Source organism: Pogona vitticeps, chromosome 1 (assembly GCF_051106095.1).
Source record: "Pogona vitticeps strain Pit_001003342236 chromosome 1, PviZW2.1, whole genome shotgun sequence".
Lineage (NCBI taxonomy): Eukaryota > Metazoa > Chordata > Lepidosauria > Squamata > Agamidae > Pogona > Pogona vitticeps.
The window spans coordinates 62,104,274-62,131,300 of NC_135783.1; the positions used below are offsets into that span (position 1 = coordinate 62,104,274).

A 27,027-nucleotide genomic window follows, 5' to 3' on the forward strand; every position below is an offset into this window, starting at 1 on the left:
TTTTTGGCAAGACTGAATTTGTCAGGCACATCAGGAGGTTGTAAGGTTGTTGTTTTATGGTTATTGCTGAGGCAGCTGCGGATTGGTGGAGGTGGGGTGATACTGAAAACCCAAGTCCCCCATCTCAGAATTTGATAATTTAGTAAACTGATAATTTAATAAACTCACTAGGTTTAGCCAATTGGGGGGGGGGGGAGTCAGGTTAAAGCCAAAATCATGGTGTTTGTAGTCTTGCTCTGCTGATGTTGAGAGTCCATGCGTCCTCTTGGTGGGTGGCTACTTCTTGGTTACCTCGTAATTCCATTGAAATAGAGTAGCCAAACAAAATAAAATATAAATGCAAAAATTGGTGATACCTTTATAGACCATTTTAAAATAATCATACAATACACTAGCTTTTGGGGACCACACCACCACTGTCGTGAGGTTTGTACCAGTGTCACATGCCATCGTTTTATATTTTGCCAAGCACGAGGGCGGTCGTTTTGTTTGAATCCAGTTGCTACGGTGACCGAACGGGCCAAAATTATTAGGGGACTTCGGGTTCCGTTTCCCTTCCCAGCCTCGACGAAGCAAAACGACTCTCAGCTGGGCCCACGAAGTCTCGCGATACTGGCACCGAGCTTCGCCGTGGCGAGCGGGAGCCGCCGTATATGGGCGTTCGCTCTCTCCGAGGCTCAGGGGGCTTCCTCCATGGTGTGCGAAGGGCGAGCGAAACGGTTTGGCGCTGAGGTGAGCTTGGGCTCGCACGGGGGGGGGGGGCGGGTTCGCGCTGCAGGCCCTCTCAGCTGTTGGGCGGGGGGGTTGGAATGAAGTGCGTATACAGTCTTGGGACTCTGTGGTGGGCCGCTCCGGGCTGTCGGAATATGGGGAGTCTCCCGGCCAGAGAGGCGCAGGTAAGTTGCCATTCGGCTTCGCCTTTGCCCCGCCCCCCGCTCATCTCTCCCGGCTGACAGGCAAGAGTCGGCGTTGGCATGGGAGGGGGCGGGGAAAGCAGGACGGCGAAGCGGCCGTTGAAGCCCCCTCATGAAGTCTATGTCTCCCTCCCTGTTCTCCACTTTATTTTAGCGTTCGCTTTCTCTCTCCCCCTTCCCCACACCTTTTCGCCCCTCTGCCGTCCCTTGTTGCTCCACTTGCCTCCTTTGGAAGTTGCTCCGCTTCTGCGTTAGACCCCCGTCTGTACTACACAGGTGAGGTGGGAACAGCTCGATAGACCTTTCAGTACTGGATGTCTCTCTCTCTCTCTCTCACTCTCTCTCACACACACACACCCCCGCCCCCATTCCAACGCCGACTGTGGTCCACACAACCACACAGCGTTGGTGTGGCCAACGTCTAGTAAACGTTTGCGATTTTTCTGTACATCGTTGAACCTAAATCTTATTGCTAGTCCTAGTTAGAGCATTGCTGAATGAGGAGCTCATACTGTATATCTATGAAGCCCCACTGATTCAGTGGCAATTCCGTAGTCAGAACCCCTTGTTGAATCTGTAGCTTTTGGTGTTTTGTTTTTCAAGGGATCCGTTCAGCTATCCTGATTTTCCTTGTTTGTATTTAGATGAATTTTTTTGTTCGAGTGAAGTGGGGATTAGCCTTGTAACTGATACTTGCCTAGTCCTGACAAGCGTTAAACATGATTGTTCTTTTAGTATAGGGTCAGTTATAATAATAATAATTTATTGTCATTGTAAGTATATACACATACGTTATGTTTGTACTTGTGAAAACAGGGTTTGCGGGTTTTGGGAAATTCTGTGTAGGGTCCCTTAGAGAATCATATCTATATATTCCTGCATACACGTTGGATAATTCCTAAATAAAAGAACATTGTGTTGCTTTCCAGGAACATGTTTTCACATTATACTACATTATACTGAAAGCTTTCACTGGTTTCATATTTACAAAACCTATAATTAGATACCTTAAGATCAAACTGCACCATGTGGATTTTCTGCATGCCTTGTAGCTTTGAATATTTTTTCCCTTTGTGAAGTATACCATAGATTTTCACCTGTACGTACATTTGGAAAAGTTAGTACTGTATAGTTATTTGAATAATAGTGTGGCTTGCCTTTCTGCCAGTTTTTCTATTTTTGTGGGAGCCTGGAACTTATTGACAGTATATATATATAGTGTGATGTAAGTTCATTCTGTTTCCATCACAGGTATAATGGCTACTTATTGCAAGAGGATGCTAGCAATACTGTTTGCTTTTCATGGATTTCTGATAGCAAGTGCTTACAATGATGATGATGATGTACCTGAAGAATGGCTTCTTCTCCATGTGGTTCATGGCCAGATTGGTGCTGGAAACTATAGCTACCTGAGGCTAAACCATGAAGGGAAAATAGTCCTTCAAATGCAGAGTTTAAAAGGTGATGCAGACTTGTATGTATCTGATGTGACCCTTCACCCCAGTTTTGATGATTATGAATTACAATCTGTAACATGTGGCCAGGATATGGTTCATGTGCCTGCACACTTTCACCGCCCAGTGGGAATAGGGATTTATGGCCATCCCTCTCATCTGGAAAGTGAATTTGAAATAAAAGTGTTCTATGATCAAACAGTTGTGGAATCTCCATTTGGCGGTGGCTCATATAATCCGGAAGACATGGAAATAAGCCGAAAGCATCTTCAGTCAACAGAAGATGAGTCTCGGGATGAAGAATCAGTCTTTTGGACTATATTGATTGGAATACTAAAATTAATACTTGAAATACTCTTTTAGATGTATATGCGGTTTACATGGTCTTTTGAATGCAAACTGTAAAACTGAATTCAGGCTATCTGATGAAAATTAATATTAGTGTTCTATGATGTGGGGGAAGAAAAAAAAAGCCATAACTAATTTTGTATTGAAATGATTTTGCATAGCTACACTGTAGCATGTATAGTATTTGTAGTTTTCTCCAATCAGGGTCATAGATGAATGTTATAGTTCACTATGACGTAAAATAAAATGTAAATCCTATATAATTTTTATGAGAATTTTAGGACTATAAAGCTGCATCACTACTACATTTAAATTATAAATTCTGCATTACTTTCAGATAGAGTAACAGCAGGTTCCATTTTCAAAAGCAAATAATCCTTGTGAGATGTTAAAGCCTTTAACAAATATTGCTGTGTATCATAATTTGTTGAAAAGAAAGGTGAGTTACATTCCTTCACTGCTACTGCAGCAGGAATTCACAATGGCACGTTTTCAGTCTGCATCTATATTTGTGCACAGGACAAACAGTAAGTTTCCATCGTAAATTCTGAAGAGTACACTTCACATTATTTCTAATGTGGAACTATTAGAAAAGTTTAAGGAGTAGAAAACAAGAGTATTGGAAGCATATTCAACCAGGTACTTAAAATTCTCAGTTTAGTCCATTATTCTGTAAAAAGACAATCATCCAAGGTAGTTATTATTTGCAGTATCCTTCTAAATTTAGAACTCCCCTTCTGGTAGTACCTTTTGAAATATTGTCCCAAAATATAACAGTCGTCTTAGTTCACTGGAGTTGACAAAGATCTAATTGCCCCTTTTCTTGTAGCTGAAATATGATTGGTATTATTAAAAGGAAATTGGGCTGGAGGCTTTCTAGACCATTTCTTATTTTAATTTAATTCAAATATATATGTTTGCCAAGTTCATAAAATATATTTCTTGTGAAGTGTTCAGAATAATAGTCCTTTCCTTTGAGTGGGACAGAGAATCCAAATGATTGCTATGCAATAAATCTGTGCAGCGTTTTCCTCATAGAAGTGACTGCTATGTAGCCTTGAATTGATTGGACAATTACATGCCTAAAGAATAAGGACAGAATATAATCCTCTGCATGGGACTACCAATTAGAAGGAAAGCTGTGAACAGAATGTACCCAATAATCTTCCCCACCATACTAAAATTAAAAAATTTATTTGGTGAAATACGTTTTGAGTGGTGTTTTCCTTACACAGGATGGTAGATAAGATAGCACCAAGTTCAGCACTTGTTACTGTGCAGTCTGATCATGAATGTAAATGTTTGTTTTATCCTTCTTTGCTGTTCTTCCCTCTTCTTCCTCTGCCCCTTGGGACTGGAGGTTGTCTTTCACAACAATCACAAATCCAGCGACCTATAAAATCAGAGCTGTCAGTTAAAATTGGACAAAACTTTAAGGAGTATAAGATTACTGCTGCAAGTACTGTACTATAGGTGAGGAAAAAATGTATACAGATAGCTCAGTGCAGTGGTTAAAATGCTGTACTGCGTTTTGAGAGTTAAGTTCTACTCTTCATTGAGCTGTGAAACTGGGTGACCTTAGGCCAGTCATTCTCAGGAAGATCTACTATAGTTTTCATAAGTAATTTTGCAAATAGAAGCAGCATTGTGGCAATTGTTTCCTTTTAGCTAAATTTAGGCAGAGATTGGTGAATACCTCCCAACAATATCAGGGTCACCTATATTTTGATCCAATGGAACAAATGTATAGGTTAGTATAATAACTGTATTTGCCAACATTCTATTGTATAACTTGTATAGCAGTCATAATATCGCTGGCAGCAGCAGAGTGCTGTTAATTTAAGAATCCTTGTTTTGATTCTAGGTTGTGCTTGAATCACATGCAACCTGAAATCAAAGCAGGGATTCTGAGCAGCATTCTGCTGCTACTGGTGACATAATATCCATTCTAGTGGAGCGACTCAGCAAGATACTGGCCATTATATTACTGCATGATATAAATAATAGTCTCTGTTATTAAAATTAAATTGCTCTAACTGCATCTGTTTGTTAAACCCTAGGGATAAAATTATCAGATATTCTCTACTACAAATATAATTCTCTATTATGGGAGTTCTACCTACCTTACAAACACCTAACAAAACCTATCAGACAAAAAGAGACAAAAACATTGTGACACCTTAAAGACTAACTGCTTTAAGGTGCCACAATGTTTTTGTCTTTTAATTTTTTTAAAGTTAACAATGTTTAACTGTCTGATACGCTTGCAGAGGCTAACATGGCTACCAGTTCAAAAGCTATCAAAACCTAAATGTGATGTACATAGGGGAAAAGCCTAAACTGGTAAGCTGAGGCTTAGCTAGGTATAGCTGTGCCCATGCTTTCTGCCTAGAAAGAACACATCCAGTTAGCACTGGGGCAAGAACAGAAAGCCTCATAACCTTCCGATTTAGGCCTTCCTCCCAGGTGCCTCACACTTGTTTTGTAAGATGAATTTCCCAGAATAGAAAATTGTATCTGTAGTCCAGAAAATCCAAAAACCCCAGCAGCTATAAAGTTCAATAACTTGTGTGATTTATTCTTATAAGATTCATATTTTTTTTTTTTCTTAAAATTAAACAGTGAGCATTGGATGCAATGAAAGGAGAAGAGGTCAGTTTAACTGAACAGCTGCACTGCATAATCAACTAATATTTCTAGCCAGGAGTCAGGTTACTGCTAGAAAATTTAACTGATCATGTTAGACATTCTGCTTTCTTGGCATTTTATATGCTAGCACTATATTCAGTCCTCTGGTTTCATGAACACATTTAGAGAGGAACATCTAACCCTACCCCTTTTGTTGTTGCTCTGCTCATACAATAACAAATAACTAGACAATGATCCTGCTCTCACATAGCAAACAAGCATGAATCCATGTTATCTAGGGTTCTTGCTGATATATACACTTGAACAGGAAACTTTCCTCTTCTTATGTGTGCCATTGCTCACACAAGAAAAGCAACAACAGAGGGGGTGGGGCTAGATGCTTTAAGATCTGAATAGAGTTGTTCACTTACACGTTTTGGCTTTCATATACTGATTTTAAAAATGTCCAAGGAAATAGCCATGTTAAATTGTTGCAGTCTGCAAGAATTCTAACGTCCTGTGTCACCTTAAAGATTAACAATTTTTATTGGGCATAAGGCTTAATGAAGTCTTGCCATATGCAGATGCATCTGAGGCTTACACCAAATAAAACGTCAGTCTTTGCAGTACTACAGTGGGGTTTTTTTTGTAAATGGGTTTTGTATTATTATAAAAGTTATTAACATGGATGTTCATATTAGACTTTTCCTTCTAATTTTACAGAGCTAAGTTTTGAAAAGAAAGCAGTTTTATCTTAGTATTTTAATGATAAGACTGTCATAATTGTAAGGAGCTTTTGTAGAGAAAAAAATGACTAATTAAATGTTTTTAAAAACAAGTTTTCACTGAAATAAATGTGACAGGCAAGATGCTTGTTCTGTTTAGTTTCCAGATGTGAACGTTTTTCCAAAAAAATGAGGGAAGCAAGATTACGTTTCATTTTATTTATCAGTCTCTGAATAAGAGGATAATTACCTGAGGGGATAGCACCAAGCCCCACACAAAATGTATGATAGCCACGGTCACACACGTCACAGAACATCATCTCCTCCTCATGATGAGGCTGCCCGCATATAATGCATGTTTTACACTCCATACATTGCCAAGGGTAGGTCTTAATTATTGCAACAAGCTCTGCAGACATATCCAGACAGGAAGGGTGGCCTAAATCAAAACCAATATCATTACTACAATGGTCAAATGAGATATCTTTAACAAGAATGACTAGATTTATTTACAAATATTTCTTAATTTCAGCAATTCAGAGTTTTTTTATAAACAAATGCAGAAAAGTTAATTTGATTTAGCATTCCAGATATTTTTCCCTAGTTGATCATCACCTCAAATATGTATAGACACTTAAAGCAGATTCTGTTACTTACCACTGTTATCACACTGGGAGCAGTGTATAAGTGCTTCAGGCTTCCCTTTCTTGTTGGACTCCTTACCCTTCAGACAAATTCCACATATAGCATTTGGAATGGTCTTTGGCTGGAAGGGTAGAAGAGGGCTATAAATTCATTCCAGAAGAATTGGTAGAGGTTTCTGTTTTGCTCTTTTAAAACTAGGCTCTTATTTTTTTTAACCAATTAACCTTCTGGGTGATGTAACTCAAAGGGGATTATTCAAAATTGGCACACTGAAATCCAGTTGCACATTGCAGCTAAAGTAGGTCCACTGAATCAGTGGAGATTTGATAAGTCTACTCTAAGTTCTGTTGATTCAGTGGGCCTACTCTAGCTGCAACTCATTACTGGAATTCGTCATTGATTATAACAGAAGCAGAACAGAAAATGAAAAAACTATTTAAGGCAAAGTACACTATATGTATATTTTACCATACCCCAATCAAGAAAGCATATGCAAGTCAACTCAGTTTCTTGGTCATAGTCAAATAATGCACTGAATATGAACTTTACAAGGACAAATTGACTGTTTCATCACCTTACAGTTTGACCATTGCTCACATGATGCACAAGGAAATCAGTAATATAAGTCTTTAAAAATAACTAATTAAGAGTTCATGCTAAAACTCTTTAATAATAATAAAGCTTTCTGTATGTCATTAAAGCCACAGAAATTATTCACAATGTAGTGACATTTTATGACATTCAGGTACTGTATTCTCCCATGCTTTTAAAATAAATTACAGAATTTAAATTTTGGATAAATATATAATATCTAATTTGCAATTCATAATTTGAAGCCATATTTTGATAAAAACTATCTTAAGGAAAAAAGCATATCAAATAATCAGTGAACGTATCTGCAGTGCTCTTCTTTTGAATTTCAATTCATTTTCATACCAAAGCTTTAATGTGGTTCAGATAATAATACACATTTGATTTTTAAAACATTGAACTGTGTAGGTAGCAGGGAACTATTCTAGTCTAATAATTTGTTTTTCCTTCCTCTTCACATCTTTATATATATTTTAAAAAACATAACGGTATTGTTCTGAATAAATCTGCATTTAAACCACAAATAGGCAGTATTAATATAGAACTGTACAAACGTTTGTGTGTTACATCTCAGTAGGACAAACAGTCAATCCTACCTACACTTTAACTTAGGCTAGGTTCAGTTTACAAATTGGCTTTGTTTTCATTGTATCTGCTTTCAAGGACAAAATCTATTGACTTTAAGAAGTACTTAACCACTGCTGAAAATTAATATTGACAAATGCAAGATGCATAGAGCACAGCAACAAAAATATGGGGGTTTGGAAACCTTGTCCTGTATGGAATGGTTGAAAGAGTCAGAGAAGAGCTGATTAAAAGGCAATAAAACAACCGTCTTCAGATATACAAATGAAAACATTTTGTCCTTTGGTCCATCAAAAGGTAGAACCTGAACGAAATTATTCAAATTGGAAGGAGAATTTCAATTAGGCATTATGTAGAAAATCATGACTGCATAAGCTGTTAAACAAGAAAACAGTGAATTACGGATTTCTTTGGAAGATTGCAGTTTCTCCTTTGTCAGAGCTTTTGAAGCAGAGGCTGAATGGCAACCTCTGAAGTACATTATAGCAGCAAACTACCTAAATCAACGGGCTTGAATAATACTTGTAAAAAAAGCAAAGCAAAGCATGCTGCTTATATACCACCCTTAGTGCTTCAAGCACTCTCTGGGTGGTTTACAAGTTAATTATGTAGGCTACACATTACTTGTGGAGGCAACGTCTAAATATTCTTATTTCCTGATACTCTCCCCACGTTATCCTGGCATCATGGAAGTTTGTGGGGGTGAGGCTGCTCACTGGTTTGCACACTGCAGGATAGTGCTCACTAGAGTATCTAAAGACTTCTTGACAGAAGATGCAGTCTTTGTCAAAATAAGCTCCAAAACATACTGAACATATCTGAAGACTGAAAAGAGGTGTAAGGAAGAACTTTGTGAAACCAAGAAAGAACAGTTTTAAATAAATGAATGTGGAATGGTGGGGCCCTCAACCTGTTGCACTAAACCGGTCAATAGGATACCAAATTCACCTTGTCAGGAATATTTTAATTTTGTTGAAAAAAGCAGCTTAGTTTTGAACTATTATAATTATTGTTAAGTAGTCAAAAGTGTTGGTTTATAAAACCTACATTCACAAAAGGGAGAAAAACATTCTTTTGCACTCAGAAAAGTAGACTAAAATAGAAGGTAAATCAAAATCACTATCACTGATTTCTAAAATGTTTAATCTAAAGATGTTATTTTAGTTGGTACTGAACAATATTAATAATTTTAAAACTATCATCAGAAAAAATGCTATAAGCTAATATGGATTAGCTTGACCTCAAAATTTCTGAAACTGTCAAATCTACATATTGTATTTTAAAAACTAAGGCTTCAGAGCATTTAACTTGCCTGGCCTTCAGAGTTTTGTTTAAATACCCACAAGGCATTTATAAACAGCTCTTTTTCAAAAGATGACAGAGGCATTCATGAATAATTTTTGCTTATTTATTTTTTTAAAAAGCATAGTCCACCTGTTTTATACATAAATATAAATCAAATAATAGGAGTCTAACATTCACAAATATCTCTACAAAATAATAAATACCATGGAAGTGAAAAACATACATATAAAACTTTCCTATTGGATATTCTACTCCTACTTGTATACCTTTATATACCCTGCTCCTCCCAACAAAACGATTAAACCTCATTCACCATCTTGTATTGCTACATTCCACCAGTAAGGTTTGTTGTGTTTTAAGCTATATTAATATAAAGAAAATAGCAAGTGCACTTCTCTAATTTTCTTACCATACTTATGTTCTACAGTAGCAACCCCTTCCTCTATTAACCTAAGATCAACTACCTCTGAGTTATTGTATCTATGTTGTGGTATGTGCAGTTAATACTCTGTTATAGTCTAAATGCGCAACACTTGCACTGGTGAACGTGCATTCATTAATAATGCTTCTTCATAATTGCAGTTCCACAAAACTAAAGGGTGAACTACGCATTCAAAGAACCTCCAAAAACACGGAATGTTCTCTATAAAATGAAATACAAAGGAAAGCCCATTCACATTTCAAAAGAATTCAAGTGACACTGGAAAAAATGGCTTAGTGGGAAACACTGCCTGAAAACATAGTGCCTGTTCATATGTAACATTACTGATCTAACAAACCATGGTTTGCAGAAATAAGAATAAGAGACAAACTTTAAGTTCACAGAGACTTCCTTGTTTGTTAAAGTACTTCTGTGTTTCACATTCCATGGGACACTGTGCACTAACAAAAGAAGTTTTTCTTTGAAACTGGGCAAGAGAGAGTAGAAACAAAGGTGGCATCATCTAGTTTCGTCACTACTTCCACTTCAATGAATCACGGTTGGACCATGAACCCAACAGTAGAAACAGGTAGATGAGATTTAAAAGCTAAGCTGTAATTAATAATAATAATACAGCTAATAAGCATATGGTGTTTCCAGAAATAGTGCTTTTGGAAAATATTTGTTTCACAATAAATCAATGTGAACAAGAGAATTCTTATTTATTTATTTATTCATTTATTTGATTTTTACCCCGCCTATCTGGACTATTAGCCCACTCTAGGCTACTTCTGGGGTGAGAATGGGCACAGGCTGTCAGTGTACACCAGTCTCTTGCTGTATGCTGAACTGAGAAACATGGAAATCTCCTTTACTCTCGGGAAAAAACAACACTGCAGTCCTTCATCAGAGTAACAAATAATGGCTAGTGAGGCACAGTACAAGGAAAATCATTTCCCCATTTAAAAAAAAACATTTTAAAAGCTTAATAAAAATGCAGCTGCTCGTTTTAAAAACACAAGGTAGCATGAGAATCCTACTGTAAAATTATACTTCCATAGCATATTTCCAGTAGGCCTCCATTTAGTTTTAAAATTAAAACTGAAATCTAAATGTTAATATAGGATATCTATATAGTAAATGCTGCACAATAACATCATTATAAATATTAAGATTTCTTGGGGTCAATAATTAATGCCCCATTATAAGTTTAATTGGGCACATGATATATCCATACCAATTACAGACAGATTAAAAGATGTTCATATGTTAATAGTTCCATATAATCAAATATATTCTGTATTTAAAACCAATCTGACCTCACACAAAATGTGTTGTGAAATGAAAGTTAAACAGAATAGTAAGTGCCACAAACAGAAAAAACGTTGGCACCATTATATTTGCAAAGTATCAGATGTTATTTTCTTGGGACCCAGTGCATTGGTGGATCCTCCTGCACTAGCCCACTCAAATGAATGTCAGCTACACAAGGACATAATAACTAATCTGAAGGAAGTTTGCACTGGATGGCTTGAGCCAATGGTTAACAATCACTTGAATCCATTTTTAGATCCGAACACTGAAAAAATATTTCTATATTTAGCAGTCAAGAGCTTTATCAATCATTTTTGTGCCTTCACAAAGACTAGCTAAACATTTGCTATATATTATGGATGATTCACATAATACCAAAAGTTCAAAATGCTACAATTCCTTCTCAAGCGTCATCTTTGGATTTCATAAATTACATAAGTTACTGGCATGTATTTGAATCTGCAATAAAATAAACATTTTGCAATGCTTGTATGTAAAAATAGATGTGTTCTGCAAAAGTTTAAATCTCTTTGTACCATTTAAAAAATTATTCCTTAAAGGATAAATGGCTGACATTTAACATTTATGTAATAGACTCTGAAAGCATGCATTTATGAAGTTCAACAATATTCCTGAAGTCTTTTCCAATGAAAGCTGCACAACTCTAGCTGGAAAGTGACTGTAATGTTTTGAGGTTTTTTTTTTAAAGAGAGTTCAACATGTTTTCATGTTTGATAATAGTTTAGAGAACTTTAAAACTAAGTTACTTCTGCTACATATCTCAGACTAGATATGGTTTAATTGTTTGTTGTTGGGGGGTTGTTTTGTTTTTGGCAAACAAAATTCCTTTCTTCCCTTCACCTTTGCAATACGCATACCTTACATATTCTCATCTCGGTTAAAAAAACAAGTATTTGATTAGTTACAAAGGAAACCAAACATCAGTAATACTGATGATTAAAATCCTGAATATAATTACTGCTTGTAAAGTAATTCTAAATCTTAAGCAAGTCTAAGGTAAAGAGGTTCTGGGACTGTATGTACAGTACGACTTCCTCTTTAATTCTGTGTGCAATGATAATAGGAGAGATTCTGAGCTATATATTTCTCTGTCCCTTCATTATACATACAAAGTGACAACTGGACCAGGAGATCTCACTTTTGAATCTAGGATCTCCACTAACCTTGTGATTAGACATGGGCTATTTGTATTTCCCAGGATATATCACAAGTGCTGCTGGGGCCCAATTCCCTCCCCTAGAACCAGCTGGCTCACTTACTTGGCTCCGTGTGGCACTGGAGTCCTTTGTTGTTATCATCATACCTACTGCGGCAATAGTCCAGCTGGCTTTCCCTGCCTCCCCATACATCGGACCACTGATTAGCTGAGTGAGGAGACTCCCTATCCCACCTCCTGGCCAAAGTGGTTGGCTGCATGGGGCAGTGGGGAAAGCCAGCCAGGATCCTTTCATGATTGCAGTGATGAAGGACCCTAGTGTCACACGGAGCATGGTGAGTGGGCCAGCTGGTTCTGGGAGAGAGAACTGGGTCCCTGCAGCACCTGTGGTGCTGGGGGTCGTATTTGTATCCTGGAGATACAAATAAACAGCCCATGTCTACTTGTGATACAGAGCTACTTTATCAAAGTTAGGATTTATTATATACTACAAGGTCAAAAAGATCATATTGCTTAAGATAATTTTTCACAAAATGAGTATGGGTTGTACAGATGAAGAAAATGAGTCCATGACTAGTGCCTGACTTTCACTGTTTGCAGTGGTGTGGGTGAAAAAGCAGTTTTTTTGTTGGTTAACGTAGTACATCCCTCTAAAAGCAAACAGTACTAAGTAGCTCAGATTTTAAAAATCAGACTTTCAACTTAATTCATACAAAGATTATTTTGTTACATTACACTCTAAACTGTATTCATGTTTCCCTCTGGAAAAAGTTAAGAGAAACTATGTCTCTACAAGTTCAGCCCCACAGCTGAACTGCAGGACAGTATCATTTAATCTAAAATCCTACTTTTATGTTTGCTAAAAGGAAAAATACCTGCAGCCTATAAATCGAGGGAGGAGTTCCTTCTAATGGAGTTTCACACTGAACTTATTCAGGAACCAGTTTAAGTACAGAAAACAGAAACCACTCCACAGCCAGGGTAACATATAGTAAGCCCCCAAGTAAAATAAAGCAACAAGAAGTAAGAAAGTAAACAGAAATGCACAACAGGAGAGTAGCTAGTCAGGTATAGTAAGCAGAAGTTCCATATTTTTGAAAATCAAAGTTAAATTTTCAGGGAGAGAGGCTGGTCAGTAAAGAAGCCGAGTCAGGGGCTTTTTTCTTCTACCTTGTACCCAGGAACTGATTTGGATACAGATCGTTTGGAACCCTCTTTTCTTGGAGTAGAATTTCTCTCTTTTGTTTTTTGTCTTCCTTGGGAAGGTTCATCCTGATTTTCAGGGGGGCAGTCACCTTCAGACACATTGCCAGATGAGTTGTCCTATTAAAAAAAACCACACAATTGGGTTTGTTTATGTAGGGTTGGCAAAGAAAAAAAGAAAAGTTTATAAATAGCAGACTCTTATTCACCGCTGAGGTCTCCAAAAGAAAGAACCAGCAGATTGCTTTTACAGTCAAGTATTCTTGTTACCTCTGGAGAGGTAACAAGCCTTGAGAATGATATACAGTTATTATTTTGAAGCCCAAACCCAATACTAGCAGAACAGCATTCATAAGCTGTTTAGCACTTCCAAGCTTTCAGTGAGCAATCTAATATGAATTCCTAATGTGCATTCTTTACTTATCTGGGAGTATAAACAGATGTACAAATGCATGTATAGTTTTAATAACCATTAGAGAACATTTTAATGTTAAAGTAGTCTCCATAAATTAAAACAAATCAAAAAACTAATTACATGAAGACACTGTGGTTCTACACTTGTATCCCCTGAAAAGGAGACTCCAGTTCATATCTATCACTCCAGTTCATATCTACCACTCAGCCATGGCTTGCCATGACCAAATCACCAATTATATAGATAAAATCAGCACCTACCATTGATTTACAGCATGATCCTCAATATTTGGTAGTCATCTGCTTATCAAAGAGAAGTAAATACAGAGACACACACTTTGGCTCACCGAGTTGCCTTTGATTTTTCGTTTTTCATCACCTCGCTCCTCTGCATCATCTGAATCTCCATCACTGTCCAATGCTGGCAGTTCTGGATCTAAGGGGGGCTCATAAAGAGCTGTATTTAGCGGCAAATACCGAAGCTCATCTGGAGAGTATCTGAAATGAAGTAATTCTTTGAAACATCTATTTAATTTATACAGCTATTCCAATAAATATTTCTATTTAGTAAAGAAGGTTAATACAAGTAGGCTAAACTTCAGAAAAGCCTCGTATATAATACATAAAATCATATCCAAGACTGCAAAAACAGTGTAAAACGTTTATCTATATTCACATACATTTTCCCCTTCAAGAACATTGGGATTAAGGGTGCTATTTATAACTCTCATGTAACCCAAAACATAACTACAAAGCACAAACAGATGATTAACACACACAGAGAGAGAGAACAATTCTATTGGTTTTTTTCCATAGCATTGACAATCTTTTCATACTGTAGCATGTGTAATGAGCTTTAAAGGTTCTTATGACCCCATCATTTAGAGGCTGAATTAGAAATGGTATGTTTGGGGGCAAGCAGGCGACTTTGACACCTTCAGTATTGAACTCATGGGGTTCTGGGTAACCAGGGGCACAGTATTTATTGAATATTGATTTAGTGACTATTGATTATTTTTTGAAATATTTATTTATTGAAAAAAATCTGTGTAGAACCAAGACCAGTGCAATTTAAGGGAGAAGTGTGTATAAATACTTATTGTACTGTATCATTTAAACATTTGATCACACTGCAGAGAGATTTACAAAATAATTTGATTAGAGCTCAGGAAAATCACATTTTTAGACTGCAACTCCCAGAAAGCACTGGTCTCAAAAAAGTAAGTGCCACTGATTGTGACAGAGGCTATTCCCAAATAAATGTATACAAGATGACAGCCACAGTTAATTAACATTTACATTTAATGCTGTATGATCTTATGTTAATTTATGACTGAATGCTATAGTTTTATAATCTGTAAACAGAGAAGCTGCCAAACTAGTACTTGTGATTTTCTTATGTGTATCTGAATTTTTTAGAGCTGTTTTCTTAGGAATTTGTACAGATTCTCCTAAACCTAAAACATTCAGATTAATTAGATCACATGTGTTTGTTAATCATACCTTTTATAGTATTCCTGAAACTGGCCTGGAATGAGTGCCACTGGATAAGGACTAACCTTTGTCCTTTCTGTAGGTAAGATTTTATATTTTCCTTGAGGCACCTGGATAATCTGCATTGTTAACACAAAAAGTGAGTTCATTTTTCATGTTTTATGAATTTATTTGATCTTCTAACCCAGTGGTGTCGAACTGTGGCCCTCCAGATGTTCTTGGACTTCAACTCCCAGAAGCCTTCACCACCACCTCTGCTGGCCAGGATTTCTGGGAGTTGAAGGCCGAGAACATCTGGAGGGCCACAGTTCGACACCACTGTTCTAACCTATTATGAAAGATGTGACATACTGGAATCATGATGTGACATACTGGAATCATGAACTTCTCCACACACTCCATATACATGTACCATGTACCATGGAATATATGTATGAATGATCCCATTCCCACAGTCTTCTGCCCATCCCACAAAAGAGCAGACCATACTAAATATTCTGTAAACACAAGGAGACATTAGAATTGTATGAACCTGCATGCACATACAAACTAATAAGACAGACATACACATTTATTTCTAGTTCACATGATTTGATTTGTATACAATGAATATATCTATGGTTTGGAATTCCATTTCACTATCAAAATTACTGGCTAGTAATTGTTTGAATCAGCGAAAACAAATCCATACTCTTACTTTCATTACACTGTACATGGGAGAAGCAAGAATGAAGATGAAAATCATAAAGTGCATCTCCCAAAGTACATAATTAAAGCTCCAGAATCATAAATGCATAGAATGAGATTGTTTTCCTGTTTGCTCCTACGCTTAGATTAAAAAATCCCCAAAACTTGTGTTTTCAGCTGTATATAAAATGTAAATCATGCATGTATGTTTAGAATGCATTAATAAGTGGGAATTTAAGTATGGAAACAATATTACATTCAAATTTCTTTTGTAAAGCAAGAATGAGCAACTGGACCACAAGTGGAATAACACAGAAATCAAGAAAGCAAACTGTAGGCCCCAGAGCAGTTACTATTTCACCATTCTAGAACCAGTGTTCTCCAATAGACATGGGCATGAACCAAAGATTCATTTACAAGTTCCCTACACCAGTGGTCCCCAACCTTGGGCCTCCAGATGTTCTTGGACTTCACCTCCCAGAAATCCTGGCCAGCAGAGGTGGTGGTGAGGGCTTCTGGGACTGGTAGTCCAAGAACATCTGGATGTCCAAGGTTGGGGACCACTGCCCTACACCACCAACAGTTCCCTACACTACCTCTGCTGGTTGGCACCCACTCAAGAGACAGCACCCTAGCTTCCCTGCCCCCTCCTCTTCCAGGCACTGCCTCTAAGTGGGTGCCTGCTAGAGGAGGCAGGGCAGGGAGCCACCAAACACCTGTTCAGTTGGTAAATGAACTGGTATGAATCACTGAACTGAAAGTTCATGCCCATCTCTAGTTCCCAACCTTGGGTAACCCATAGCTGGTGGTGAAGGCTTCTCAGAACCACAATCCAAGAACACCTGGATCACCCAAGACTGGGAACCAGTGTTTTAGACCAAGGATCTAACCTAGAATGCAGTACATTTCTTTGAGAAAGTTGTGCTCAGTTCCTTGCTCACCTAAAAACATACTGACTAAAATCTTGTTTAACATAGTAAGTCGCTAAGTAGGTGCAGAGAATCAAAGGATATTTGGTAAGTTAACTCCGCCATAAGTTCCACTGATTCAGTGGGCCTACTTTAGTTGCAACTTGCTAAGCAACAGGACTTCAGCTGTTAGACAGATGACTCACAGCTGTGACTCCTTAGAAACATCTACTTTAAAATAAAATGGCATAGGTTGCATCCAGTGGCATCACTCCATGAGCACACTTCTTCATGCAGAGGTCCTGCTTTTATAAATTTGGTTTCAATTCTGCAATTGTTTCCATAATTCATTACAGCTTCAGTACAGTAGGTGTTGCTTGTACTTCTTTTTCTCTTGTTGCTTTAAGCAAAACATCACAAAGCAAAATATCACTTCTCTTCCACTAGTATTACAATGTATATAACTATATTTCCCAAGACAAACAGAAAATTAACTAAAGCTGACATCTTTACTATAAACAAGTGGCTACCTATAGTCATTTGAGCAAGAAAGTTAAGCCATCCTACATGTGTCTGTAAATCAAAATAGGCCCTTCTTTCTTCCATTCGTTCACGATTTAAGTTGCTGTTGAACTCAGCGGCTTTCTTGGCAGCCTTCTTAATGTATTCTGGAACTTTGCTTGCTTCAACTTTTTGGGTATTTTGCTGTTGCATTTGCTGAAATAAATGTTTGTACTTGTTAGTTTGCAAACTATGGAACTATTATATCCCATAAAGTACTCAATGTCACGCTTTATATCTATGTACATTTAAGAGAGTACTCACAGAATACTCTTTATAGTGATCAGTTATCCGCTGACGTTCTTTCTCTTGAAGAATAACTGAATACTCAGCATGTTTGGCAGGGTATTCTTTAATCATCAGATCAATTACTTCATCACTGCGTAAGGCAGTTAAACCTAGAGTACATTAAAAAATTACTTTATGAAATTAAGGCCTTTGCTGAAAGCTTTACAGGCATCCTAGATTTCAGCATTAGTACAAATGAAACGTGCTTGTCAACTGCATGATCTTTTACAGAATGTCAAAATCATGTCTTATAGCCAAAAGAATTGTCCAATGTATTTGTATGCAGCTAATATCCCCTTCCATCTTTTTCTAAATTTCTACCAAATCAATCCCTAGCTGCTCCACTCACCCCTACCTAATTACAAGGGCAAACACATATTTTTGAAACAATGCCTGAAGGTTGAGAAAACTAGTTTCAATGTTCTATCAACTATTTAAATAAACCACATTCACTTTAAGAAACAATCAAGTCCCAGTATTTTGAAGAAACAATCTCATCATAGTTTATTGTTAACTCGAACCCCTTTTCACTTTCTTGGAAATGTCCATATATTTAACAATAAAACATACTTTAAAAATACATTATTTTTCAGGTCCTTACCTAAAGTACACTGTGTTTCTGTAATGACATTTAACTCTCTGAGGTAGAGTTTCTCTTTGTGAGATAGATCTCGTCTTTCTAAATCTCCAGGAAAAGGGGAGAGAATGTAGTAAAAAGAAAGAAAGTGTAAAGAATTTTTGTAAATGAAAGTGTATTAAAGCCTTCCCTCAAGGATATGTACACAGTACACACAAGACTAAAAGCCACTGTCTTGAGAAATAATACTTATATCTGGAGGACACTGTACAGTTTGTCTCTACCAATTTGGGAGGTGTATCTGTGTGGGATGAAGAACAGTATGGCCTACGTCCCTAAAAAGGCAAGGGCAAGGACATGTTTGCTCATTTTTAAAAAATGAGCTGTAGAAAGCCCTCAGCTTGAATTAAGGGCAGCTTCAAACAATCCATCAGAGAGAACAGCAGGAAGAAAATCTAAGAAAGTCATTCTTTCATTGGCAATGGTCTCAATCCTGCTGATTTCTGACTATTAAAGCCACCTCTCCATCCTGAGTCCCAAAGGCTTTCCTGGCTGGCGTGCCGGGGGGGGGGAGCACTAGGGAGTGTTGGAAACTTAAAGGTAAGGAAAGGAAGCCTTCAATTAATTTAAACCAATTAATTGGAGGACAATATCATCCAGCTTCTACCAGCATAAATTTTAAATCTTAATATTAAGTTTTAAATAATTTTAAAAACTCTCACCTATTCAAAACATCTCCAAGTCAGACAATTAAGGCAGACAAAAACCATAGATTTTCGCGAATACACCATAGAAATTACTTTTGACAATTTCAATCACTTTTTAAATATAAATATCAGTGCAATAAACAAGAATATTGTATGGTATATTTTGATTAGTTACAATCCCAAAGGAAACTTTAATAAAGCTTGAAAGAGGGGGGAAATCCCATAGGAAATAAAGTACCAATATACATTCATATATCATCATACACACAGTTAAGCATCTTCACAAGAGAGTGACACTGCACCTTAGCCCCTATTCATCCTTGATTCCACTGTGTCTTTTTAAAAAAAACCTGTACATATATTAACATGTAACATTTCATTTGCAATATGAATACCTGGATATTTTCTTTTAAAGGAGGTCACACCCAAATATTCACTGACTTGCTCTTGAAGCATATAGTATTCTCCTGTTTCATCAGGTGGCCATTTGTATTCTATCAGGTTTTCAGCTGGAAAGTAGCTAAAGCTAAACAAAGAAAGACCAAGACCATAAAAGAAACAGCGTTTAGTTCCACAGCCTAGCACTGCTTCTCTCATGCAGTGTAACTTGCTTTGTATTAGCATGCTTTCTGTATTCACATAGCTAGCTTGGGCAACCTCAGATGGAAGAGCAATGTAACAATTTTAAAATAAATAAACGTTGCTCTTCATTATACTGTACTTTATGTACTATGTTTCTGTGAGCCAGTCTAGTGTCATGGATAGAATGTGGACTAGGACTCAGGAGACCTGGTTTAACATCCCTATTCGACCATGGAAACTCATGTGAGGTGGTATTGCCACAGATAAAACAGCTTCTTAAACATCTCACTGTGATAAGCGGGACGAAAGCATAGAGTCTCTCGTCGGAGTGCCGTCCCCATGTAAGACCTCCAAAGAGGCACTGACCACTCCACCACCAACCCCTCCCAGAAAGATACACCAGGGGATAGATACCTGGGAGCTGGAGACAAGTCTGTGGGGTCTGACTGTGGCAACACAAATGGAGGGAGAATCGGCAGGAAAGGAGGAAAGAGGGAAGTCCGTAGGGGAGGCGGGAATGGGGATTATAAATAGGGATCACGACAATGTACTGGGTGGCTAGGAACTCATCTGGGTGGAGGACCCATGGACGGGGAAATGCGAAAAGGTATGGGTGCCTCGGGAAAAGGCAGATTATCACTGCAGACGAGGGCTACCTCAGCGACACTCATACTGGGGAGAATCCGAGGCTTGGGAGTGGAGGCGAAGGTTGCGAGAGGAGAAAGAGGCGGTAGCCTGGGAAGCCGAGGCATGTCGGGCATGGCACATGGAGGAAGCCCGGAGGATGATGCACTCCCAGGACTGTGGGGACACTTTACGAGGGACAGGGACCCAATATGGGGATAAGACAGAAATGATGAGACGCTACCATTATTGAAAGACAGAGACACGTATGCCGAGGTTCCCAGTTATGACCCCTTTGTTGCTGGACCTTGGGAAGTTAAATCCCTAAACCCGTTTCATACAGAAATATGGTTGCACCTGCGAGGCCCGTTGGTATTTCAGGAGAAGTTACAAAATGAACCACTGAGAGATGTTGCGCCGTTAACAAGAGAAATAAATACAAGTTTGAATGTTGGAACAAAGACGACTCCTGGTTCATTTGGTCAAAAGTTGGAGGCTAATAGCAAACCTTCACACTCACATACCTTGAAAACCCTATTATGGTCACCTAAGTTGGATGCAACCTGATGGCGCATAACATACACATAGGGTTTCAACTATTCAAAGGTAATATTTTCATCCACTTCTAGTGCCCTGGTGTTTTATACTCTTTATTCCAACTACATTTCCTCTTTCTGGTTGGAGTTGGATTAGTTTAATCATTCTTGCTATACTTTCTGTTGCCCACTTTGAGGGGGAAAAGCATCAATGTGCCAAGCAGATTTCAGGGCTGTTATTCAAAGAATATTTTATGCATTGAGAAAGAAAATAAGTGAGGCCTAAACATTTATATTTTATATCTGTATCTTTATTCAGACAATCAGGAATATATCAGAAGTTTCTAGAAACAATATATACCTAAGATCCTGACTTGAAGTTTCACAACTTCTTGAGCTGTCCCCTGAGCCCATCCGTCGTCTTTTTGATGGCTGGCTGCCATCATTTGAATTTTCTTCTGTATCATCCTGATGAGACAAAAACAAAATACAAATGCTGAAAAATACCTCTAGTAAACAAATTAATTACTGTCAAGAAAGGATTCCTCTTCTCAAAAAAGGCACTGCAAAGCCCTATATCAAAAGGCAGATAGAAACCTGAGAACAATTTGGTTCAGTCCACGTCCAAATCAGCTCAGGCTGGGTTAATCCCAATTTATATGCAAATATCTGGCCACACATGATATTGGATAGTATTTGCACACCACTAATCTAAATCTTGTCATAATAAGCACGTTAGCAAGGTACAATGCTGTGGAAAGACTGTAATGGTAAAAAAACTTTTCCACTCTGTATGTGGGACATTTGTCCAAAAGCTCTTGCATTTTGGAATGGCACAACTGGTATACTACCTAAAATAATCAACCCAAATATGTTAAAAGTGGAATGCGTATTATTGACCCTAGCTTTAGAATAGATATAAAGCCTTATTTTCATTAATGCTTGTTCCTGGCCAGCTGGAAATGGCTAAGGGATGGAAAGATTTGGATGGATTATGCATATCAAGTTGGATAGAGTCTGGACTCTTTCCTTAGAGGAAATATTAACATCACCAAAAAGGACTAATGGGGTATGGGAGCAAAATATACTTCTGCCCTCATATGGCATTCAATAAAAATTTCTTATAAACAAAAATGTGAAGAACCACAGACCTTCAAGCCATCACATGAAATATGGGAGACTTTCTCTGAGCAACAAATAATTTATTTATTTATTTATTTATTTTATTTCTATCCCGCCTATCTGATCATATTAGACCACTCTAGGCGGCTTACAGTAAAAACAACAATGTAATTTTAAAACTTTACAGCAGAAACGTAAATAAAAAAAATAATAATAACAGTAAAGAACAGAATAAGAAAAAAGATCGTCAAGGGTTTTCTGTTGGGAAGGCCCGCCTATACATCAATGTTTTTAGTTGTTTCTTAAAAATGCCCAGCGAGGGAGCCGCGCGAATCTCAGGGGGCAAGTTGTTCCAAAGGCGAGGAGCCACCACCGAGAAGGCCCGGATTCTGGTCTTTTCCTTTCGGGCCTCTCTCGGCGTTAGGCTCCTCAGCCTTATCTCCTGGCTCGCGCGAGTGACACGGGTAGGTCTAGATGGGAGAAGGCGTTCCGCCAAGTATCGAGGTCCTAAACCGTTTAGGGCTTTGTAAGTAAGCGTTAACACTTTGAAATCAATGCGGAATCGGATGGGCAGCCAATGCAATGCGGCCAGAGTGGGGGAGATATGTTGGTATCTTCTCAGCCCACTGAGTAGTCTGGCCGCCGCATTCTGCACCACCTGTAGTTTCCGCAGCAATCTCAAAGGTAGCCCCACGTAGAGCGCATTACAGTGGTCTAATCTCGAGACTACAAGCGCATGCACCAGAGTGGTGAGAGACCCCACATCAAGGTAGGGCCGCAGCTGGGCTATCCGCCTGAGATGGAAAAAAGCGGAACGGACCACGGACGCCACCTGGGTCTCCATGGTGAGCGCCGGGTCAAGATGGACACCCAAGCTACGGACCCCATCCCTGGCGGGCAGGGTCACCCCCCCAAAAATGAGGGAGTTTCCCATGTCCCCAGGTGTGGGGGCGCCCACCCTCAGTACCTCCGTCTTGTCCGGGTTCAGCCTCAGCCCGTTCTCCTGCATCCATTCCTGTACAGCCTCCAGGCAACGCCGAAGGGACAGAACGGCATCTCCTGCAGTTGGAAAAAAGGAGATGTAGAGCTGTGTGTCATCCGCATATTGATGGCACTGCGCTCCACACCTCCTGATGACCCCTCCCAGCGGCCTCATGTAGATATTAAACAGCATTGGGGAGATGATCGACCCCTGTGGGACCCCACAATTAAGGCACCACGGGGCCGAAACATTCTCCCCAAGCTGTACTCTCTGGGGACGGTCCTCCAAGAAGGAACGGAGCCAAGCAAAGGCCCGGCCACCTATCCCCAACTCGGCGAGCCTCCCCAGGAGGATACCATGGTCAATGGTATCAAAGGCCGCTGAGATATCGAGGAGGACCAACAGAGACACTTTGCCCCTGTCGGCCTCCCTCAATAAGTCATCACACAGGGCGACCAATGCCGTTTCTGTCCCATGGCGCGGCCTGAAGCCCGACTGGAATGGATCCAGGGCATCTGTTTCATCCAGGAACGCCTGGAGCTGATCGGCCACCACCCTCTCGACTACCTTGCTTAAGAAAGAAACATTGGCGACGGGCCTATAGTTGCCAATTTCATCCGCCGCCAAACTGGGTTTCTTTCTTATGGGCCTAATGAGTGTTTCCTTGAGGGCAGAGGGAAATCTACCCTCAAGGAAAGACCCATTAATTATTACAGTAGCCCATTCCGTTGTTGAGGGCCTGGCTGCCTTGATTAGCCAGGCCGGGCAGGGGTCCAAAGAGGAGGTGGTGGCACGACAGCGATCAAGCGTCCTGGCCACAGTGTCGGGCGATACGGGCTGAAAAGAGTCAAAAGACACCGGGCAAGACGGAGCACTGGACATCCTAACCTGACTCACTGTATTCAAAAAAGGAGCGAGATCCTGGCGGATGGCCTCCACTTTGGATTTAAAAAATGCTGCAAATTGGTCCGGGGTAAGACTAGGGGGAGGCCTATCTCCCGGGCCAACTCCGGATAGGTCACGTACTATACGGAATAGTTCCGCCTGCTGGTTGGATGCCTCACTTATCCGGTTAGCGAGGTAAGTTCTACTGGCAGCCTTTACCTTAGACTGGTAAAGGTTAGTTGCGACCTTAACAGCTATACGATTGAAAACCGTCGGGTCCTTTCTCCATTTGCGCTCCAGCCGTCTCCTGACCCGCTTCGACACCCGAAGATCCTGGTTAAACCAGGGCGCCGGGCGATCTCTGCGGCGGAGAGGGCGTTTAGGTGCGATCGTGTCAACGGCACTAGTCGCGGCGGTGAGCCAGCCGTCAACCAGGGCCTCGACAGTCAAATAACATTTGACTCACATAAACCAGAGATAGGTGGTCAGTTCTAATCATATAACTGTGTTCCCCCCGAAAATAAGACAGGGTCTTATATTAATTTTGCTCCAAAAATGCTTATTTTCAGGGTTTTTTTTCATGTACAACAATCTACATTTATCCAAATACAGTCCTGTCTTCTTCTTCTGATTGCTGCACAATGGTGGAGGGCAGGGTTTTACTTAACTAGGCCTTTTTTGGGGGTAGGGTTTGTATTACGAGCATCCTGAAAAATCACACTAGGGCTTATTTTCAGGTTAGGTCTTATTTTTGGGGAAACAGGGTACTGTTACCTTCCATTCCCACCCACAGAAATATGGCTGCACCTATGTACCCCACTGTCTGGTTTCAAATCCTGAAGATGAGAGTGGCCTTGATTCTAGGGCTCAGCTGAGCTTGTGCTGAGTGGACAATCTTGCCGGCGCAGTAAAACAAAATCATGTCACCTGCATAAATGTTGGCACTGTATAATTGGAGACTGGATTTCCTCAAGGAGATCCTTGCCTGCACATAGACAACACTTGTAGAGGAAGCAAAAGCCTGTTTTATGATGCTAGCACTTTCAGAAGCTCAGGATACTGGCCACTGTGTTTTCCACTCTCCCTTACTATGCATATATGTTTGTTTGTTAGATTAGTTAAGACAGAGAAGGAGTGTGAGAAAAGAAAGAAAAAAAGGCAAATATTGTGGCCCTGTGAAGACTTAACAGATATATTTCAGAATGAGTTTTGATGAATTTAAATCCACTTCTTCAGGTGTCCAAGTGCATTTTGATTCCCAGATTTTGAAATAAATCTATAGGATCCTTGTGGCACAACAGTCAAAACTCTGCTCACAGTCAGTGTTCCATGCCAGCAGATTCCAGCAGCCAGCCTTGCATCCTTCTGAGGTCAGTAAAATGAGTACCCAGCTTGGAGGGGGGGGGGGGGGAGAGGGAAATGTGTAGCCTGTATAACTATACTGTAAACCACCCAGAAAGTGCTTTAAGCACTATAGGGTCGTATATAAGCAGCACACGTTGCTCTGCTTTAGTCTTTAAAGTATCACAATAGTTTGCCCCCCCTTCTCCTTTTTTATTTTCCAATATGTTGCAGAGTAGTTTGAGGCAGCAATGTTTTCAGAGATGCCAAGAAAGCAATAGAAGAAAACTATCATAGGAGCTCTGAAAATATCTGAGCATGTTACCATGGGATGCCCTTCTGCACTATATGTGCTAGATCTCCTAGGTCATCAACCTTTGGGTCTGTTTGGTGGTGGTTACCTGGGCAAAAGATGCAGGGCTAACTCTTGATGGGAATGGGGCAGTTTGTTCTTCATATGCCAGATGGAAGTTTAGGTGTTGATGTTGTTGTTTTGTTCATTTTGTTTCTCTCTTGCTTTCCGACCACACTGCCCGAGTTGGATTTGATGCAGTGCACATGCCGGTGAGCCCTTCCACTCTAACGGTTATCAGGAGGACATCCTTTCACCCGCGTTTACCCAGCTACCAGTCGCAAAACGACCCCCCCCCGTGAGAAACAAAGGTGTAGGAAAAAACGAGTTTTTCGTACACAGAATGAGATGCAGCAGCCCCTTACAGGCACAGCAGAGCATCCGCTCCTCGTCCCCGGGGCGCAGCTGGCACAGCCCCCGTCTTGGGCGGCAAAGGCGGAACCCCTTTCGAGCCCCGCTTCCCCTGGACGGTGAGGCAGGTGTGCTTCAGCCGGCTTAGCTAGCAAGCGCTGGTCTCACCTCCAGCCATTTTGAAGCCCCCCCCCGCATGACATTGTTAAGGGAACGATTAACGCGCGAGGCTCATTAGCCACCCTTACGCGACGCCTGCCTCAACGGGGGGAAAGAAGGCAAGACTGAGCAACAAGCCCCCCGAGAAGGCTGGGCTGAATGCCCACCAGTACTGACGGCGAGCCTGAGAGGGATTTAAAAAAACACACAACGTCCTCTGAAGTCCTACCGGTCTCCTCACCTTCAAGGACTGGGCTCCAGGCGTGGCAGGGTCGCTGTCACATACCCGCGGGGAGAGGACGGCCGCCATTACCGCTACAGCCGCCACCGACCACGGATGGGCGGGGCTAAATAGACCATTTGTTCCAACGTCCCCGCTTCCCTCCGGTGTCTCCTGGTCCCTGAGCGCCAGAGAACAGCGCCACCTACACGCTGGGGGATGGCAGCGCAGCCGGCGTAGCGCCTCCAAAGTTCTTCTCTGAGCGCCTATAGGACTGTTGGCCCGACCCGTTTCTGTTCGCGTGTGGAAGGAAAGCGGGCTTAGCTTTAGCGGAAAGGGCCCGGCATAGTAGATCTCTTGTTGGCACGACCTCAGGACTTTAATATAGTCCAAACAGACTTGTTTTTTCTATACATTAAACGTATTTATTACTTTGATGTCGCCCGAACTCCTTACAAATTTCTTCACCGAAATTTTTCAAGTCCCTTTGTAAAATATGAAAATTGTAACAAAGATATGCGTAAGGACTGACAATTAATGTCAAGGGAAAAGAGAGACCCACAGAAAGTAGATTAAATTTATACAAATAGTCAGGTAAGTAATTCTGTATTCTGTCTATGACATTATAAAAACACATCTGACCATGTATGGAGAATATTTCTTCCCTCTCAATGACTGCAGCCCAAGTATATTTGTGATCATATAATTAGTCTATGCTTTTTAGGAATTAATTACTTTAACTACTTCAGGTAATTAATTACTTACAGAACAGCATACATACATGGTGCCCCATTGTTTAAAAAAACCATTCGATTAAAATTTACACTTGATCTGCTTATTTTGATGATGTAAATTAATTTTTACTTATGTCTTTATACAAATCACCTTCCAAAACAATTGTAGTAAAATGGCCAGTCAACATCTTCA

General features: G+C 39.8%; 2 protein-coding genes across 5 annotated transcripts; one reads left to right on the top strand and one right to left on the bottom strand.

Moving 5' to 3' along the window:
- The first annotated feature begins 596 nt into the window (after nucleotides 1-596).
- C1H6orf120 (chromosome 1 C6orf120 homolog) lies at nucleotides 597-3,921 on the top strand. 2 transcript variants are annotated; one of them, XM_020801222.3, is made up of 2 exons: nucleotides 597-732; nucleotides 2,166-3,921. In XM_020801222.3, exon 2 carries the CDS (start codon nucleotides 2,171-2,173, stop codon nucleotides 2,729-2,731), a length of 561 nt encoding a protein of 186 aa, XP_020656881.1. In that variant the 5' UTR covers nucleotides 597-732; nucleotides 2,166-2,170; the 3' UTR covers nucleotides 2,732-3,921. The 2 variants fall into 2 exon arrangements, with proteins under 2 accessions (XP_020656881.1, XP_020656882.1); XM_020801223.3 differs by lacking the exon at nucleotides 597-732 and adding an exon at nucleotides 769-896.
- On the bottom strand, nucleotides 3,895-26,276 carry PHF10 (PHD finger protein 10). Of its 3 annotated transcripts, none has more exons than XM_020801218.3 (12): nucleotides 26,122-26,276; nucleotides 21,050-21,156; nucleotides 19,342-19,472; nucleotides 18,264-18,341; nucleotides 17,639-17,772; nucleotides 17,381-17,530; nucleotides 15,228-15,337; nucleotides 14,072-14,222; nucleotides 13,278-13,430; nucleotides 6,727-6,835; nucleotides 6,320-6,508; nucleotides 3,895-4,109 (listed from the first exon to the last, which is right to left on the bottom strand). In XM_020801218.3, the coding sequence occupies exons 1-12, from the start codon at nucleotides 26,188-26,190 to the stop codon at nucleotides 4,024-4,026; spliced, it is 1,467 nt and encodes a 488-aa protein (XP_020656877.1). In that variant the 5' UTR covers nucleotides 26,191-26,276; the 3' UTR covers nucleotides 3,895-4,023. The 3 variants fall into 3 exon arrangements, 2 of the variants coding, with proteins under 2 accessions (XP_020656877.1, XP_020656875.1); XM_020801216.3 differs by having other exon boundaries at nucleotides 18,264-18,347; XR_013540497.1 differs by lacking the exon at nucleotides 6,727-6,835 and having other exon boundaries at nucleotides 18,264-18,347; nucleotides 26,122-26,272.
- Nucleotides 26,277-27,027: the final 751 nt, after the last annotated feature.